The sequence below is a fragment of the Podarcis muralis genome, chromosome 1 (genome assembly GCF_964188315.1).
Source record: "Podarcis muralis chromosome 1, rPodMur119.hap1.1, whole genome shotgun sequence".
Lineage (NCBI taxonomy): Eukaryota > Metazoa > Chordata > Lepidosauria > Squamata > Lacertidae > Podarcis > Podarcis muralis.
In genome coordinates, this window is record NC_135655.1 from 92212242 (window position 1) to 92230625 (window position 18384).

The 18384-nt window shown below is 42.8% G+C and overlaps 1 protein-coding gene across 5 annotated transcripts in view; it reads left to right on the forward strand.

Moving 5' to 3' along the window:
• LOC144324850 (kalirin-like) overlaps positions 1 to 18384 on the forward strand; it is a 50910-nt gene that overhangs the window by 18749 nt on the left and 13777 nt on the right. Inside the window, exons 2-5 of one of the 5 annotated variants that reach the window (XM_077935051.1) lie at positions 7864 to 8147; positions 9189 to 9293; positions 16676 to 16771; positions 17794 to 17841. In XM_077935051.1, coding sequence (XP_077791177.1) covers positions 7864 to 8147; positions 9189 to 9293; positions 16676 to 16771; positions 17794 to 17841 — 533 coding nt within the window. The remainder of the gene's footprint in view (positions 1 to 7863; positions 8148 to 9188; positions 9294 to 16675; positions 16772 to 17793; positions 17842 to 18384) is intronic. The other 4 variants (XM_028743643.2, XM_028743654.2, XM_028743662.2 and 1 more) reach the window with 4 other exon arrangements.

Here is an 18384-nt window from a genome sequence, read left to right on the forward strand (position 1 = left end):
GTGGTTTTACATGAGTCAGTGTTCAATCAGGAAACATGTCTGAATGATCAGTGACTTCATGCAGAAAGCATGGATAGGCTCTTCTAAGGGTGGATTCCTCTCTTACACTTACACCCTAAAAGTAAACGAATGGGGTTTTAAGACTGATGTGCTCCTCCCAGTTTAATTCAGGGGTAGGTCAGTATGCCTCTGCTGTCAGAAGTTTGGAAAAAGCTTTCTAAATAGTCCTTTCCAATTTTTGAAGAGAGCAATCTTAAAAGGCTATCCAGTTCCTACTGGTTTTGTGTCCTGACAAACTACTACTATTTTTGGTTAAAGGTAAAGGTACCCCTGAGTGTTAGGTCCAGTCGCGAATGACTCTGGGGTTGTGCACTCATCTCGCTTTACTGGCCGAGGGAGCCGGCGTTTGTCCGCAGACAGCTTCTGGGTCATGTGGCCAGCATGACTAAACCGCTTCTGCCGAACCAGAGCAGCGCATGGAAACGCTGTTTACCTTCCTGCTGGAGCAGTACCTATTTATCTACTTGCACTTTGACGTGCTTTCGAACTGCTAGGTGGGCAGGAGCTGGGACCGAATGGGTGCTCACCCCATCGCGGGGATTCGAACTGCCAACCTTCCGATCAGCAATCCCTAGGCTCTGCATTTTAGACCACAGCGCCACCCGCGTCCCTTACTTTTTTGGTAGCAGTAATCTATTTGTTTGGTAGTGGTAACTTTCTTAAACTCACACAGCTCAGATTTGGAAGTGCAAGTAAATAATATACAGTGGCACCTCGGGTTAAGTACTTAATTCGTTCTGGAGGTCCGTTCTTAACCTGAAACTGTTCTTAACCTGAAGCACCACTTTAGCTAATGGGGCCTCCCGCTGCTGCCGTGCCGCCGGAGCACAATTTCTGTTCTCATCCTGAAGCAAAGATCTTAACCCAAGGTAATATGTCTGGGTTAGCGGAGTCTGTAACCTGAAGTGTATGTAACCTGAAGCGTATGTAACCCGAGGTACCACTGTACTGTGTAGATTCTAATGTTGATTTCATGAAGACCCAGGTAACTACTGACCAGTCAGTTTGATGTTGATACTAGGAAAGGTCCTAGAACAGATAATTAAGCACTTGGTCTGTGAGCACTTAGAAAAGGATGCTGTGATTACTAAGACCCACCCAGCATTGGTTTCCCAAAAACAAGTCCTGCCAGACAAATCTAATTTCTTGTTTGATAGAGTTGCAAGCTTGGTGGATCAGGATAATGCCGTGGGCTGAACACGGTAACTGAAATGTGTGCAGAGGAGGGTGATCAAGAGTCTGGAAACCAGCCTTATGAGGAACAGCTGAGGAGCTGGGCATGTTTAGCCTGGAAAAGAGGTGACCAAGAGGAGATATGATAACCATCTTCAAATATCTAAAGGGCTGTCACATGGAAGATGGAGCAAGCTTGTTTTCTTCTGCTCTGGAGGCTTGGACCAGTGGCTTCAAGTTAAAAAAAAGAGAGATTCTGACTAAACATCAAGAAGAACTTTCTGACGTAAGAGCTATTCAACAATGAAACAGTCTTTTTCAGAAAGTGGTGGACTCTTCTTCCTTGGAGGTTTTTTAAACAGAGGTTGGATGGATGTTTTAGCTGAGATTCCTGCATTGCAGGGAGTTGGCCTAGATGACCCTTGGGGTCCCTTCCAACTCTACGATTCTAAGTTCCACTGCATCCTTGTTATTCTTTCTACCTATAGGGAGGCATGCATTAAATGCATTGCAGTCCAGAGTAAGGTCATGTGTAAAATTTTAGGGTGCCTATTTTTTCTTGCAGCATATCAGAACACTAAAGAAGCATTGTTTGATAAATACTTGAGTATAAAATTTAGCTAGGAGCACATCCTTGTAATTTCCAAAATTGCTCTTCACTTCTGTAAGAAAACTAAGGTGGTGCAAGACTTGGGAGTATGCAGGAGGATTCTATTATTGGTTATGTAATAAACTGCTTTTATGACTCATTGGTGTAAGTCAGTATGACCCAGTACCATTTTTAATACCTAGTAGCTCGATGGTTTCTATACATCTTTCCTAGCATACTACTCAGGATTCTTCATTTGAAGATGCCAGGGCCTCATATAGGCAACATATGTTACACTACAGACCTGAGGTCTCTTTCCTTACCAGTCCATAGGACAGGTTCAGTTTCTGACACATACATTTTTGCAGCTAAGAATATGTTTGCCAGCAGAAATTGGTTCAATGAAAGATAATTGCTTTTGCCTTTCTTTGGTGCTTAAACCCTAGATCTGGGATTTTGGTGGGATGGGCAAGCTATTTTTTTTAAAGGAGTTCTCCTGATAAGGCATTGATTGTTTTAATTGGCAGAATTCCATTTTTCAATCAGAGTAAATAATAGTTATATGAAAGTACTATAAGTTGATTAGTTCATGTTGCTCCAAGCTTTCTTACTTAAATAAGAGACCTCTCTAAAATGCATGGTCAATGAAACCACTGTAGGACGAGCAGAATGAGCTTCAGTGGAGGTTTGCTAGGTGTTTATTTTAAAAAAAAATCATGTTAATCTCATAATCACAATTTCTCTAATGGGCTGGGAAGGCAAATTCTTGCACACTAATGTTTTGATAGTAAAATTTATTCCTGGCCTAGACAGCCTGGATGAAATAAACAAAACATTAGAATTAAACAAGCTTTCTGTTCCTTTCTGGATCCAAGTAATAACAGGTTTGCAAACTGCCACTTTGTATTTAGTCTGTTTCTGTTAGAGGTGTGTTTATGGTCCATTTTGGAGGTTTGAAGTTTCTTGCTCATCCTTGAAGCTGACAGACAGGTTGCGACTTAAACTTCTGAGTGGCATCAAGGTAAAAATGGAGATGGCTTCTCTGTCTTTCTTACTCGGAGTAAGGTATGTAGTCCTAAAATAATTATGCACAAAAATCCACACCTTTTGATGAAGCCTTTAAATCAATTGGGTCTGCAGCTAAGAACCAGTTTCCAAGAACAAGTAACCGTAGGTAAATATCACCTTGTGGCATTACGCTGTTGTCAGTCAATCAAAAAGGGCTGCTGTAGAGCTGTGGCTTTAGAGAGCAGAGCCATCCTGAAATACAGGACATGTGAGGTTTTTCCTTGCGATCTAGTGGTATATACACTTTATGAAATAGGTTCTGTGGAGTTGTGGTGTCACAGCTTAATGAAGTACCTAGAATTATCTTCAGCCCTAACTTTGAATGTATTTTTTGACGAAGCCCCAGTTTTCAAAAGGGAACTTATCTCATCCTACAGTTTATCTGCTGGAGATAACATTCTTTGATTGATGCTTTTGGTTTGAGGTTATAAAATTTTATGTAAGTGGCGGGAGTTACTTGCCTAGCTGAATTTTATGTTTTAGATTATTGTCTTCTACTGTTGAACTGACTAAAGTCATATTATTGCCTTAAATATTCATTAGTTACCCCCCCCCCACTTGATCTAGGAGGTAGTGCACCTGTTAATACTCACCCAAACAGTCTGCTCTTGACATAATAATCTTACATCCCTTAAAAATTCAGCCCCCACCCTGTCTTTCCCTTCTTTCTTACTACTGGTGGGTAGCAAAAGGGAACTTGTGATCATGGCTTGTGTGCTGCTAAAGCAAAAGTGCTGATTCAGGAAGCCACCTGAATGAGAAGCAGTTGAAATACCACCCCAATACAAAACCATAGTTTTTCTAAGGAATCTTGCCAGAAACAAGTTATTGCTTAGGCTAAATTGGCAATATTAATGGAGCAGGCCAGAAGTTTAAACTTGTAAGGAAACTTGCCATTGAGAAATTCCTTACCTGATTTTGTATGCTCTTTGTATGAACAATTAGTTGTAGTGTCTCACTGAAACCTTTCAGTGTAGCGTGCTCTCTCTCTGGATCCAGACAGTGACCTGGTTCAGACCTAAGAACAAGGCAAACTATGACTTAAAATGAAGAAGCAGATGTGCAGGTTCTGAGAGCTGTTTTGCTCCTCATTTTGGTTTCTTTCAAAATTATCACCTGCACATATATTGGGTTGTATTCAAGGGTAGATTTGCCTTCACAGAAAACACTTCCATTTGCATGAGGTAGAAGGCAGCCCAACAACCATCAGGCAATGTGAGGCAACTGCCTCAAAGAGTGGATACTGGTAAGTAGGGAGTGGCAGCAAGACACTGGAGGACAGAGCTATGAGTGCTACATAGCTTGCCTGCAGGTATGGTGAAATATGCTGCCCTCTTGCCAGTGTTGAAGTAAGATTCAGTTGCCAGTCTGGATGGCTTTTGTACATGGATGAGATAAGGTACCATTTGGCAAATGTCTTGGACAAGCCCTAGCAAGGCACCCATTTTTTACTGATTCCCTGTTCCTACTTAAGCTCCTTATTCCTCCTGAAAAACTATTCTTGAGATGGAGGGGGGATGTTCTGTAGGATGTGGTTGTATATAGTGGGGTCTTTAGCATATGCGCCACCGGGATACAAAGATCCACCCAGCGCCCCCAAATTTAGTTGAATGACAAGCGCTGGCGCGGCGCATCTTTGATAAATGAAAGTTGAAACAGTAGGTATACATTTCTGTAATACAGTGGTATCTCGGGTTACAGACGCTTCAGGTTACAGACTCGGCTAACCCAGAAATAGTACCTCTGGTTAAGAACTTTGCTTCAGGATGAGAACAGAAATCCCACGACGGCAGCACAGCGGCAGCGGGAGGCCCCATTAGCTAAAGTGGTGCTTCAGGTTAAGAACAGTTTCAGGTTAAGAATGGACCTCCGGAACGAATTAAGTTCTTAACCAGAGCTACCACTGTACCTAGGTATATATGTATTTTGTTTTTCTAGCTTGATCAAAATTATTATTTCGTAACGGGTAGATAGTTAAGAGCTTAGGCAGCTTCAGCGGCGGGCACCTGGCACCCCCCAGAATTTGGCCCCCAGGTGCCTAGCACCCCCAGGCAAAGATGGCCCTGGTTGCATAGGTTGGTAGAAGATGGTTGAAAAGTGGATGCTTTGACTTGCAGTTGCAGTTCCACTAAGGCAAGGGTGTCCAAACTTTTTTCAAAGAGGGCCAGATTTGATGAAGTGGACATGCATAAGGGTTGAACCATTTTGCCTGACCTTTTTAAAGGATTGGTCCACTCAAAGTTGTTGACCTTGAAACTGTAGTCACATACTTTTTGGTGATATTTTCACTGCTAATAACTTAACCTACCAAATTAGCAAAGGATCTACCGGTATATATGAACACATCAGAAGCCTTAAAATTACCATATCTTTCTATATATCTAGTATTGGATCAAGTGCAACCAGTGTGCAGTATTCTAAGTCACAGATGTGTAGGGTACTTGTCAGACTGAAGTTCTGTATACTCTCATGTGCGTCAAGAACTGTCCCAATCACTGTTGTGATTCTAAGGAAACTCTCCTCACTGCATTTGGGATTTGTCTGACCACTTAAAAAGTGACTGAGAAAGTTTGTGCATATGGAAGTTCTTTGTGAATCAATAGCAGTGAGACAGCTCTGTCCACATGGAGTTGCTGCTACATGAGTTACCCACTCCATTCTGATCTAAGACATGTCCTTTCTTTTAATCATATTTACTTTACTTTCAGGCCTTGATACTTTTGTCTTCAAAAACAGCAGGTCCATGATTTTCAATTCTTTAAGCAGGCCTAAACATAGGAGGAGACTGCTTACATATAGCCTGCCCACGAACCATAATTAAGGTTCAGCTAATCACGTTGTGTTATGGGTAAACTGTTACAAAGACCAGAAAGGTTAGCTATTACAGTACTGCTTTTCTTTCCACTTGGGTTGCTAGACTACAGCTCCTATCAGTCCCAGCCAGCGCGGCCAGTGGTCAGGGATACTGGTAGTAGTAGTCCAGCATCCCATCTGAAGTGCACCATTTTGGCTGTCCCTCATTGTAAAGGTAAAGGGACCTCTGACCATTAGGTCCAGTCGCGGACGACTCTGGGGTTGTAGCGCTCATCTTGCTTTGCTTGCCGAGGGAGCCGGTGTACAGCTTCCGGGTCATGTGGCCAGCATGACTAAGTCGCTTCTGGCAAACCAGAGCAGTGCACAGAAATGCCATTTACCTTCCCACTGGAGCGGTACCTATTTATCTACTTGCACTTTGACATGCTTTCGAACTGCTAGGTTGGCAGGAGCTGGGATCGAGCAACCCCCCCCCCCCATCGTGGGCAATTTGAACCGCCGACCTTCTGATCTGCAAGCCCTAGGCTCTGTGGCTTCCCTTTGCCCCTCATTGTAGGTTGTTCCAGTTCTCCAAAATACTTCACAATGCTTTAATTGCATAACCCTCTCAATCCCAAAGGTTCCATGTGGGACAGAATCGTGTGTGTGTGTGTGTGTGTGTGTGTGTGTGTGTGTGTGTAATAGACATTGCTATTGAAACCCTAACCAGTTTTTTATATATCTCAAATATTGGTTAAAAAAACTCACATTGATGGCTACTACTGAACATGGAAACATATTCAAAATACACTTGGCATATTTTGAGTCCTAAAAAAAAGTCAATATGAAATTGTAAATGCAGGGTTGATTTTTTGGAACAATTGCTTTACTACGTAGAAACTTCATAAACTGGTACCTTTGCAGAAAAACTTACTTGTTCAAGCTTAGGGGAGGGATGTGCTTGATTGCCCATCAATTAATGCATAGTTGGAATGTTGGATCAAACATATACATGCCTTGGACCTTTTAGCATGTCATTTGGAGTTTTGTGCAGAAATAATACAGTGTGGCAAGTAAAATGTTCTTCCAGTTAGCAATGCTTGTTCACTCAACACAGGGCTGCAGTCCTGATGGAACAAAGCTTCATTGTATAGAGATGTCAATATGGCACCTTCCCAGGCATTCAAGCCCCCACATATATGTTGGTATTTTTATAAACTAATTCAGCAACTCCTAATGTAATTGGCTGATCCAAGTGCCAGGACAGAGGACAGTTGGGTCTGTTCCAAAGTACAACACTAGTTTACTAGAGGAGGTATTGCTAAAACAAGGGGTACCAAATGTTATTAATTCTGTAGTGAGCACACACCAAGTATAAAGCACTTCAGCAAAATTAGAATGGTTGGTAGTGGAATAAGACAAGCTTGTATCCTGCATATAACTTCAGAATGTTAGATCAACCAGTCTGACCTTGGAATCTGCTGACAAACAGCATTCTGATAATAGTTTGCGTTATTCACCCGCCTCCAAATCATGTGGCTTCTGTGAATGGAAAATGTCCAAAGCCTATCGTACATAAGATAGCGGAGTGGAAGCATTTTCAGTGGTTGCTTATCTCTTGTCAGTTTAATGCTACTTAATATGAATGCATAGGCTGAAAATATCAGTAGCAGTGAAAAGCCAGTGCCAGCTGTTTTTACAGATAGGCAACTCTGAAGTGTTAAGTTGACTTAGCCCCCCCTAACTTGGCCAGAAAAAGCAAACTTCCCTTGGCGAATGTATGGACAGACATCCAACTGACCATAATGGACTCTTCATGATTTTGGCAGGAGAAGTAACAGTACTGAGGATTTGTGAAGTCCTCTGTATGGAGAAAAGATTCCTTATATTCATACCTGACAAACAGACCAGCCAGTAAAATAGATTTAGAGTGTTCCATAAGTACAGATCAGGAAGGGATGGTGGACACCTGTGGAAAGGGAAATGAGTACATTTAGTGTCCACTTAAGAGAGTACATTTAAGAGTGTCCACTTAACTGTGTGTTCTCTTCTAATTTTAAACATAGCACTCTCCTTCTGATTTAATATTTATATCAACAAAATTAGCTTCCATTTTCAGAAAGAACTGTCTAACATAATACCCTGTATTGCTTAGCATTTTTATTATTTTGTTCTGGCAGATTCCTATTCAGCATCCTCTAATGAAAATGGAGGGAAATCTGAATCGGTGGCCAATTTGCAGCCTCATTCATCCATCAATTCCATCCAGAGCTCCCCTGGTCCAAAGCGCTCTACCAACACACTGAAGAAATGGCTAACCAGTCCAGTACGCCGATTGAATAGTGGAAAGGCAGACAGTAACATCAAGAAGCAGAAGAAAGTGCGCGAAGGAAGGAAAAGCTTTGACCTGGGATCCCCCAAGCCTGGAGACGAGACCACGCCTCAGGGAGACAGTGCAGATGAGGTATGGACATAGTTTGATACCTTTTTTTTAAGAATGCTGACTTGAGCATAAAGCTTCCTTTTGTTTGATTCTTCACATTGTTTTGGAATAAGTTTTGAAATAACTGTAGAAAAGCATCCATCCTTGTATCAAAACTGGGAAAGCCCTATATCCTCACTATAAAGAGGATTCTTGTATCACCCCATCCAGACTAGTTACTCCCTATGCCTCAGCCTTTATGTTTGTTGGCTCCTTCCTTCCAAAGCTTGGGCTTGCCTACTGTCCACCATCTTTGCTGTGTGATGTAAAATAACACCATAGATCATGAAGGGAACCAGAGCTCTTGCATTTTTATTTTCCATCACATTTTCCCTGGTCATTTTGCATAGATTTGTTATCTTCCTTTTGCAGCTGCAGATATGGATTCATTTATGGGTATTTTATGACTGCTCTAATAGCTGCTCAAAGCATTTTAAATTATTCTATTGGGGTTCAAAGTGTTGCTCTGCCAATAGTGCGAGTGATGCAGGAATGCTATAAATCAATAAATAGAACTAGGTTGCTGGAAGGAGCTAATGTGCTCATTCAAATATATGCCCAGGTATGTAGCAGGCTCAAAAAAAGAGAGTTTTTTTCATGCCTAACAGTCAGATCCAGTTCAGTGAGGAACTTGAGAACTGGTTAGCAGAACATTTGCTATTTTAAGCAGCACGGTGGTCTTTCCTGATCAAATTTGAAGTCCTAATGCTGCAGTGAATGATTTCTTGTAGATCCTCTTGCCCCTTTAAAGGAAATTAATAATGTTTTATGTAGATGCTAATATGAGGGTTAGAGGATTGCATTGGACTCCCTTATGTAGGGAATTCCCTTTCTACCTCACTAGGCATCAGAGGGGAAAGGCTAGGTAAATATTCTTTTTATATCTGTCACAACAACCCACTCCTCTGTCTGGATTTGATTTGGTATGATTATGGAGTTCCAACACCATAAAAATATTATGGGAGGGACTCTCTCATTCTGTCCAACTTTACCTGTTCATAATGAAATTTCCCTTGCTTTCAGAAGAGCAAGAAAGGTTGGGGCGAAGATGAGCCAGATGAAGAATCTCATACACCACTCCCTCCTCCTATGAAGATTTTTGATAATGATCCCACACAGGATGACATGGTAGGACTCGGGTCTTTTTTTCATTATTATTTTTTCTCAGAATAACTTTGAGTTCTTTTGTGTGTGTGTTTGAAAAAACAACACCTCCTTGAATCCAGGGAACCAGGCATGGTGTTTCAATAGGGTACTATATATTGAAATGTGTTATTTTACACCCTCACTTTGTATCCAGAAGGAATGGCACTGAGCAATCCGTCTTCAAGGCCATTGTTGCAACGCTCAAGGATATTTCCCCGTTCCTTTCCCTCCTGTCATAATCAGAATATTTGTGACTTAGTCTGCTTACCTTTGTAGCTTGTAGCTTGATTTTTTTATTTATTTTGCATTTCATGCCTTTTCTGTAGAGCAGTTGTTACGTTCAGAAGAAAGCTTTCTATGTGAACTTGCCTGCTGAGGAATTTCTGGACCTTGTGGGTGCTTCTGGGGTGTATTATAATATGAGTGTTTGGTTCAGATGGGGCCCCTTCCAGCTCTACAGTTCTATGATTCTATCATCTGTTTCGCCTTACCATTTCTTTACATGAACTGAGAGTTACTGCTAAAACATAACCAATACTTGCCCTGCAATACGCTGCTGCAAGGAAAGATTTGTCAGTGGGTGGGCAAGCTTTCTTTCAGGGAAGCCTGCCTACTGTTACCAGTATTCTGACTGAGAAATTCTTGATAAACTTCCAAGGAACTTTTGGGTTTCCCAGAATACTTCTTAAAACCACTGTGGTACAGCAACAGCCATACATGCGGTATTCTAGCATGATGCTGATGTTGTCTCCACCTGTGTTGCAGCGAAATTGGGCAAGGAAAGGTGATTGCGGCAATAACTGCTAATGGTGCAGTATGTGGTACACGTTGTGCCCAAGGTTTGAAAAACTTCATCATGGGACTGAATATATGAGTCATAATGTTGCCAGCAGGGGCCTCTGAAGTAGATATGCAGTAGTAGACTGAGTGTTCTACAGTCAATATCGTTTCAGTATGACGCAAACAGCAGATTCTCTCTTAAAGTTCACCCAATATATATATATAGTTCAGGTCACCCTATCTCAAAAAAATACTGTAGGGCTGGAAAGATGCAGGAAGGGGGAACCAGAATGATCAGGGGTGCAGCTGGAAGAGGGGCAATAAAATCTGGGGTTTTAAAGTATAGAAAAAATCAATGAAGCGAGCACAGGATGACATCTTATACTTGATGTGAAAACATGGATGCAGAGTATCTTTCTATTAATACTAGAACCCTTGGTTATCCAATGGAACTGATTAACAAGAGATTTGACGCAAACAAAATAGTACCCGTAAAGACATAATATAATTAGTTTATGAAATTCAGTGTCATGGTGTGACAAAAGACACTGGCTTAGATAGCTTTAAAGGGGGATACATATGAATTCATATTCATGGGGCCATATTCAGCTGAATTGTTGTACTAGCAGAAGCCAGCACAACAATTCCCGCCAGTGCCAAGGGACTTAACAGTATGTCCTAGAAGAGTGTGCAAGGGGAGGGGAAGGGATATTTTTGTTAGGCAAGCAGGAGTGCTTGTGCTGATGGAGTGATCTCCTTAGGACTATGCGGAATGCAACTCATGGGGAATAAGTCTTATCAAGGATGACTATTCATGATGTCCATATGCAGCCTTCAGTTGCAGAGGCAGTATGTCACTGAGTACCAGCTGCTTATGGTGTTGCCAAAGGCCTACTGGGAAAAGCAGGATACTTAAATAGAACTTTGATCTGATCTAGCAGGGCTCTTCAGTGCATATACCCATGTGAATGAATGCTTGTAGTGATAAAGTACAGGTGGACCTCCACTTGCTAAGCCATGTACCCGAGCAACTTCCATTGTGATCTGGGAGGTTATTAAGAACAACAATGTAATCTCTCACAAGAGCAAGATGCGCTTGTTGACGAGACTTGTGATGGTTCATTGAAATCATTTTTCAAAGAATGTAGGCTGGGCCAATTCTGGGTGAAAGTTTTTGCTGATTGTAAGAAGTTTGGTGAAAAAGCTTTGAAACATCTAGTTCCCTTCTATTCCACTTATCTTTGCAGATACATGCATAGAAATTGGCTTGATATTGAATCAGATTTGAGAATGAAAGTAGGAAATATTGAACCAGATGTGGAAGGGATTGTTCGGGACAAAAAGATGCCCATTACATTTAGGTTTAGTGTGTATTTAACATCTTGTTGGGAGCCGCACAGCGTGGCTGGGGTAACCCAGCCAGATGGGTGGCATATAAAATGTAGGCATATAAATTAGGCTTAGTAGCTGCTAGACATGTCATAATTTGTTCACTTGTACTATACTTTAATAAGGGACGCGGGTGGCACTGTGGGTTAAACCAGAGAGCCTAGGATTTGCCGATCAGAAGGTCGGCGGTTCGAATCCCTGCAACGGGGTGAGACCCTTTCCTTGGTCCCTGCTCCTGCCAACCTAGCAGTTCGAAAGCACGTCAAAGTGCAAGTAGATAAATAGGTACCGCTCTGGCGGGAAGGTAAACGGCGTTTCCATGCGCTGCTCTGGTTCGCCAGAAGCGGCTTAGTCATGCTGGCCACATGATCCGGAAGCTGTACGCCGGCTCCCTCGGCCAATAAAGCGAGATGAGTGCCGCAACCCCAGAGTCGGCCATGACTGGACCTAATGGTCAGGGGTCCCTTTACCTTTACCTTACTATAATAAAATTAAATTTGTCTCCCCCACCCAAAACTAAATCTTTGCCATTTCAGCGTGGTAAAAACTGTTTTTAGTATACCTAAAATCCATTCCTTATTAGGGGCTACCCCACATTTTCTTCAAAAAAATTGCTTTGCCAAGGTAACTACCATAGAGTTATCAATATTTTCAAAAGTAGGGGGTCTGTGGCTTGTCTTCTGAAAAATAGGGGGTCCTCAGTAATTAGCTAATTGGGAACCACTGCCATAGACTGTTGCTCTGTGGAGAGAGGGCTTGCTGATCATTGGGAGTCCTTCATTTCCCATCAGTGTAGTCAAGCTGTTTTTAATTGTGGCAAGGTGTGACAGCTCTAAAAGAGGCATGGACAGGTCTTGGGCTTTAAATGTTATTTCATACTTGATAGTGTGACCTTGTTGTTGTGAAAGCATTCTGCAATCCCAGCATCACCTTGATTTGTTCATTGGAACACAGAGTGCTCAGTTTTCTGGATGTACCAGAGTGGTAAAAAGTGCTTTGCTATAGATTACCGTATATTTGCAGCTTCTGGAAGGGTGGTGTAGTAATTGGCATGTTGGTTTGGAGTCAAACTACTCATAATGTGAGTGGTTTCCCAAGGTTTTCCCCTCCCACCAAAGCAGCAGCAATAAACTTTTATCTGGCTTAATAGGGGGAGGGGGACTATGAGAAGTTGAAAGGGGAAATGCTTATCTGTTTTCCTGAAGGCCATTTTTTAAAATAGATCTCTCCTCCTCACCCCACAAAAAAACATTGTTTTGCCTTGTAGGGGGAAATGTATGCATGCCTGTCTTTTCTTCCTTAAAGCAAATAGCAATTGGGTGAGGTAATTTTGATGAGACAAATGCCCCACAGGGAAGATGATAAGTGTCCCCTCCCCCTGACATGAACCACAGCTATTCTGGTTGTAAACAAAACCACTTTGGCCATATTGAGACTCAAAGCATCACATGAAGTTTAACCCTAAGCATTGAGGCTGAAATCCACTTGGGTTGGAGGGAGCCCTTAAACTGTAGTCTAGTCACTTTGTCATATAACTTTTGAAGAAAGCAGTCTTGAGTATCTCCCATAACCAGAAGATAGAAAAGTGAATGATGTGGTTACACTTCTTTTGAAGGGAAGTACAGTGGTGCCTCGCAAGACGAAATTAATTCGTTCCGCAAGTTTTTTCTTCTTGCGAGTTTTTCGTCTTGCGAAGCACGGTTTCCCATAGGAATGCATTGAAAATCAATTAATGCGTTCCTATGGAAACCGACTTCAGACCAGGTCCGGGGACAGTCTGTCCCCCGACCTCTTCTGAAGGCTGGGGGGGGCAAGGGCTTTTCTTCCCACCCCCAGCATTTTAAAAAACCCTGGGACAGCGGAGGGCTTCTCCGCTGTCCGGGGCGATCTTAAAATGCTGGCGGGCGGCATTTTAAGATCGCCCCGGGACAGCGGAGGACTTCTCCGCTGTCCGGTGTGATTTAAAAGCCCCTGGGAAGGCAGGCAGGGGGGACAAAGACTTTTGCCCCCCGCCCGCCTTCAGAAGAGGTCCTGGACCTCTTCTGAAGGCGGGCGGGGGGCGAAAGTCTTTGCTCCCCCCCGCCTGCCTTCAAAAGCCCTCCGGGACATGCAGGCAGGGGGGAGCAAAGACTTTTGCCCCCCCGCCCGCCTTCAGAAGAGGTCCAGGACCTCTTCTGAAGGCAGGCGGGGGGCGAAAGTCTTTGCTTCCCCCCCTGCCTTCAAAAGCCCTCCGGGACAGGCAGGCAGGGGGGAGTAAAGACTTTCGCCCCCCGCCCGCCTTCAGAAGAGGTCCAGGACCTCTTCTGAAGGCGGGCGGGGGCCGAAAGTCTTTGCTCCCCCCGCCTGCCTTCAAAAGCCGTCCGGGACAGCGGAGAAACGTGCTGCCTTTCTCCGCTCTCCCGGGAAGGCAGGCAGGGGGGAGCAAATACTTTCGCCCCCCGCCCGCCTTCAGAAGAGGTCCTGGACCTCTTCTGAAGGCGGGCGGGGGGCGAAAGTCTTTGCTCCCCCCGCCTGCCTTCAAAAGCCCTCCGGGACAGCGGAGAAACGCGCCGCCCGGGGCGATTTTAAACCCGCTGTCCCGGGTTTTTTTAAATGCTGCCGGGCATCCTTCCGAAGCCGCGCGGCGGGAGGAGGTGTCCCCCCCCCCCCCGCCGCCCGGCTTCGGAGCATCCTCCTTCCGAAGCCGGGCGGCGGCAGGAGGTGTTCCCGCCCCGCCGCCAGGCTTCGGAGGAGGTCCGAGGACAGTGGGGAAGACGCTTCCCCGCTGTCCCGGAGATTTCCCTATGGGCTTTCGTCTTGCGAAGGAAGCCCATAGGGAAATTCGTTTTGCGAAGCGCCTCCAAAACGGAAAACCCTTTCGTCTAGCGGGTTTTCCGTCTTGCAAGGCGTTCATCTTGCGGGGCACCACTGTACAGTAAAATGGTATACATAAGGAGGATTAAATCTCCAGAGTGAAGAAGAGCCTTTTACTGTGTTTCCTACCCTAAATACATTTCCAGTAACCTGTATTATTCATTTCTTTTTAAGGCTTTTCCTAAACTGAGATATCAGGCAGTGATATGGATTTTCTGAAATATACTGAGTCGGAAAAATTTCCGAAAATCTTTAGATCACTCTGGAAAATGATCTCATTTAGCAAGTTATTTTGCTTGTATTTGGTAAACAAAGCTTAAAACTTTTGAAACTGCCAGACTTATCTAGTATTACATTTACAACTGGTATCCATTCATTGCTAATGAGTTTAAGAAATGGAAATGTTTATGTGGAAGAACAGAGCACTGGAACATTTTTCCACCTCACATCACTGAGATTGGTCGCCATAAGGTAACTCCTCTGTGCTGTATTTTGCAGTAACCTTTACGGTTACTTGGAATTCTGTTCTCACCGACTTTAATTTGAGTTGCTGATTGGCTCTAAGTGAATGATAAGGTATCAGAGGAGAATGACAAGATGTCTACTGTAGGTATTCTTAGGGATAAAGCGACTAGAGTGATACATCACTCAGCAGCAGTTCCTAAGGAGCCTTCAGCTGTCAGTGCTGGCTGACTTTCAGACAATAGTCTGCTTTATTGAGATAGCTACCTGCCTGATATTTACTGTCACTTCTCAGAGTTCAATTTAGCAACACTTACTAATTTCACTGGCTTTTTCTTGGTGCTTGATTGCCTTTACTCTTCTCCCCTCTGCTACACCTGTGAAGTTGATTAAACTTTGTTAATCCTAGTAGTTTACTTTTAAAGCTCCATCTGCCCTTATAGAATTCAGGTGGCAAATATGCAAGTTGTATGCAATCTCCAGACCATGCATATTTCTGTACTACTTCTGTAGTTTTTCCACATAGTCAAAACTGGACAGTACCAGGGCCTAGAGTAGTCAAGGTCAAAGGAATCCATGGCTATGCCACATTTGGTCCAGAATTCTTTTGATTGGCGCCCAGTACTCTAGGATTGGGCATATAAACTACATCTGCCTCCTCATTTAGCTATAGTACAGTTGGCGAATTTCTACGCCTTTGAAGGAACAGGAATGGCCTGGGCATTTGCATCCACCACATGCGAACAACTTCTGTCTTCACCCAAGGTCCAGTTCTGCTGAAGAACTGGCAGGATGAGTCTTTTCTGTCGGCCTCATTTCTCACATCCCAAAGGAAATGACATGGGGAGGTGTTCTTCTCGCTTCAGAGTATTATGCACCTTGCTTTAAAAACAACAGCCTGCCACCACCCAAAATCTAGTCTTCAGGATAGGTGGAAAAGATTGCAAACCTAGTAAGAATGTATTTTAAAGCTGTTTTAAGATTTGGAGGATCTCTCTGTACTGCTTCAGATATTTCTCTATTCCTGTCTTGGAAAGGAATAGGAGAGAAAGAGAGAGAGAAAGAGAAAGAGAGAGGACCTCCAATTGCCTTCTAAGTGTGGCACACATAACTTGCAGTCTGAGTTTGGGGAGGAAATGCATATGTTTTCTCTACACATACTTACATTTGACAGTTTTGGTATTGTAAAGAAGGGTACCACTGATACTTTGATCTATCTTTACCACTCACGTTTTTAAAGTTGACAGCAAGGAGAAATAACAGTCCAAAGTGTTTTCCATTTTTGAATCTTTGGCAATAAATTGTACACCAAGTAGAATTTCATAATAACATGAGGTTATTGCAAAACATTACAATGAAGTGTTGAGCTTGTCAAATCCCTAGTCTGATCCAACCTGCCACTGTATTGTACTCTATAGGAGTGAGCTTAGCAAGAGAAAGGGATGGATTCTGCATGCTGGCAGGCATATGGAGAGAGCCTTGGGGAAAAGGGTTGCTCCCTTCACCCATTGCTGCTTGTTCCTGAAGTAGCACAAAAATCTTGGAAGATTTCACAATATAGAAACAAGAGCCAAACTACTCTTTTAATTACTCTTTGGCTCTTCTTTGTGACTAAGTGGTGGTCTTTAGAAAAACCCCTTCAGACATACATTTTACCCGTAATCCCAGAGCAGGTTATGTGCTTTGCCAGTCTGCTGCTAAGTGCTGCTGCCTTTTGTATGTCATGACCTCCCCTCAACCCTTCATGCTCCTGTCATGTCCCCCCCCCCCCCCACTGCTTGTGCCCCATTGTGTGACCTCAAACTGCTAGCCTTTTGGCTTTCCTAGTTCCTTCTCATTCCTGCTAACCTGCTGTTCCTTTGCAAACTGGTGTCTTGCAGTCCTCCTCTTTGCTAGCTGCTCGACAGAGCATCTCCGATGTCCCAACTGCAGCGGATCTTGTCAGTGCAATAGAAAAACTGGTCAAAAGCAAGCTGGTAAGTGTGAAGACCTAGGATCCCATGAAGAGAAACGTCCTAGTTGAGCAACACCGTAATTTGGCTGCTGGTCATATTGCTGACTATCCTCACCACTGAGTAGCTAATTGCAGTTCCATGTTGGTTCTATCGTCAACTAGTTGCTAGAGTTAAAGTGCAGTAAAACCATTTTTATTTTTTATTTTTTTGCAAATGACTTGATTCGTTGACATATTCCTGATATCATCAGTGGGCTATAGTATAGTCCGTAACATCTATTACTTACCTGGTAAATTTCTAGGGGTGTGATTGCAGATCAAGTATTTTTCCTTTTAAAATGTTTTATTTCTTTTACAATATTCAGTCAAGTGCTATGCTGTGTCATATCTGTCATTTTTCTGCTTGTTTTTTTTTAAAACACTAGGCGTATTAGAAGGTTGTTGTTTCATGTATCCCCCCCCCCCCCCAAAAAAAAGAGCCACTTTTAGAAAACTTGGTTCAAGGGCTGTTCAGTATATGGTTCATGAAGCAATATTTTCAATTTAATGTCCCACCTTAGTTGTAGACACTCCAGGCGGCTTGCAGTAATGAATACAGTAACAAATAATCCTAGGCAGCTTAATTCAGTTGGGCAAACTAAAGCTGCTATCTTATCTACCTTTGCTTGGGAGCATGTGCTGTACAACTCAGTGGGACATCTCAAAGGAACATGCATAAAATTGAGTTGTATTACTTAAATAAAGAAACACCTTTTTGGGTCAGACTTGCTTGTTGCAATATTACATCACCTTTATCATAGCTAAGCTCCATTTCCATTTCCAGATGGAGGTTGATGTTTCTTTTTGAAATCTATCTATCTATCTATCTATACTAGTAAGGTCAGCCATCTCTTAGTCCTGGTTACAACTTGACTATGTTAAGCCATGGTTTAATTGGCTTGAGAACAGCACTTATGCCTGTGTGAACTCTTCTTGCCTCTCTCCTTACCACCTACCCTTCCATATGTGATTTCAATGCTGATATTCTGACTTGGTATATCACAGAATCCCATGACAGCTGATCTAGAAGACCAGTTTAAGCACTGCTTACAAGTAAGAATCTGATACAGGAAATGGAAAGCTCATTTTGCAAATAGTTACATAAATTGCCATTCAGACAATATACTTTGTACTTTTTAAGAATCCTAGATGCTTCGCTTCTGTGTCTTGAAATTTAAAAAATAAGAATTCGATCTCAGATGGGATAATGGTATTTCTGTTAAATGAAACAAATATTGTCTTGAGTGTTTTGTATACTGGAATAAATTAAATATTTAAATGGCTCATTTTAGCCAGCTTCTTCTAGTGTGATGTTAGGTATTGCAAATCAGCAGCCCTCTTCCACTGTTGGTATCCCTCAGTTTCTTCCCTTCCTATTTTCCCCATTAAAACAAAAATGAGAGATTTGGTTTTCTGCACAAATGTGGAATAAGAACAAAATAGCTGCACGACCCCACAATCACCTATTTGCTTCTGAGGGGAATCTACCTTTTACTGCAAATTAGGTATCATTTGGTTTGGAACTAACCAAATCCATGACTAGCCTAAAAGTGTGCCACAGAGCAGATCTGCAGATGGGATGTACAAAACACATAG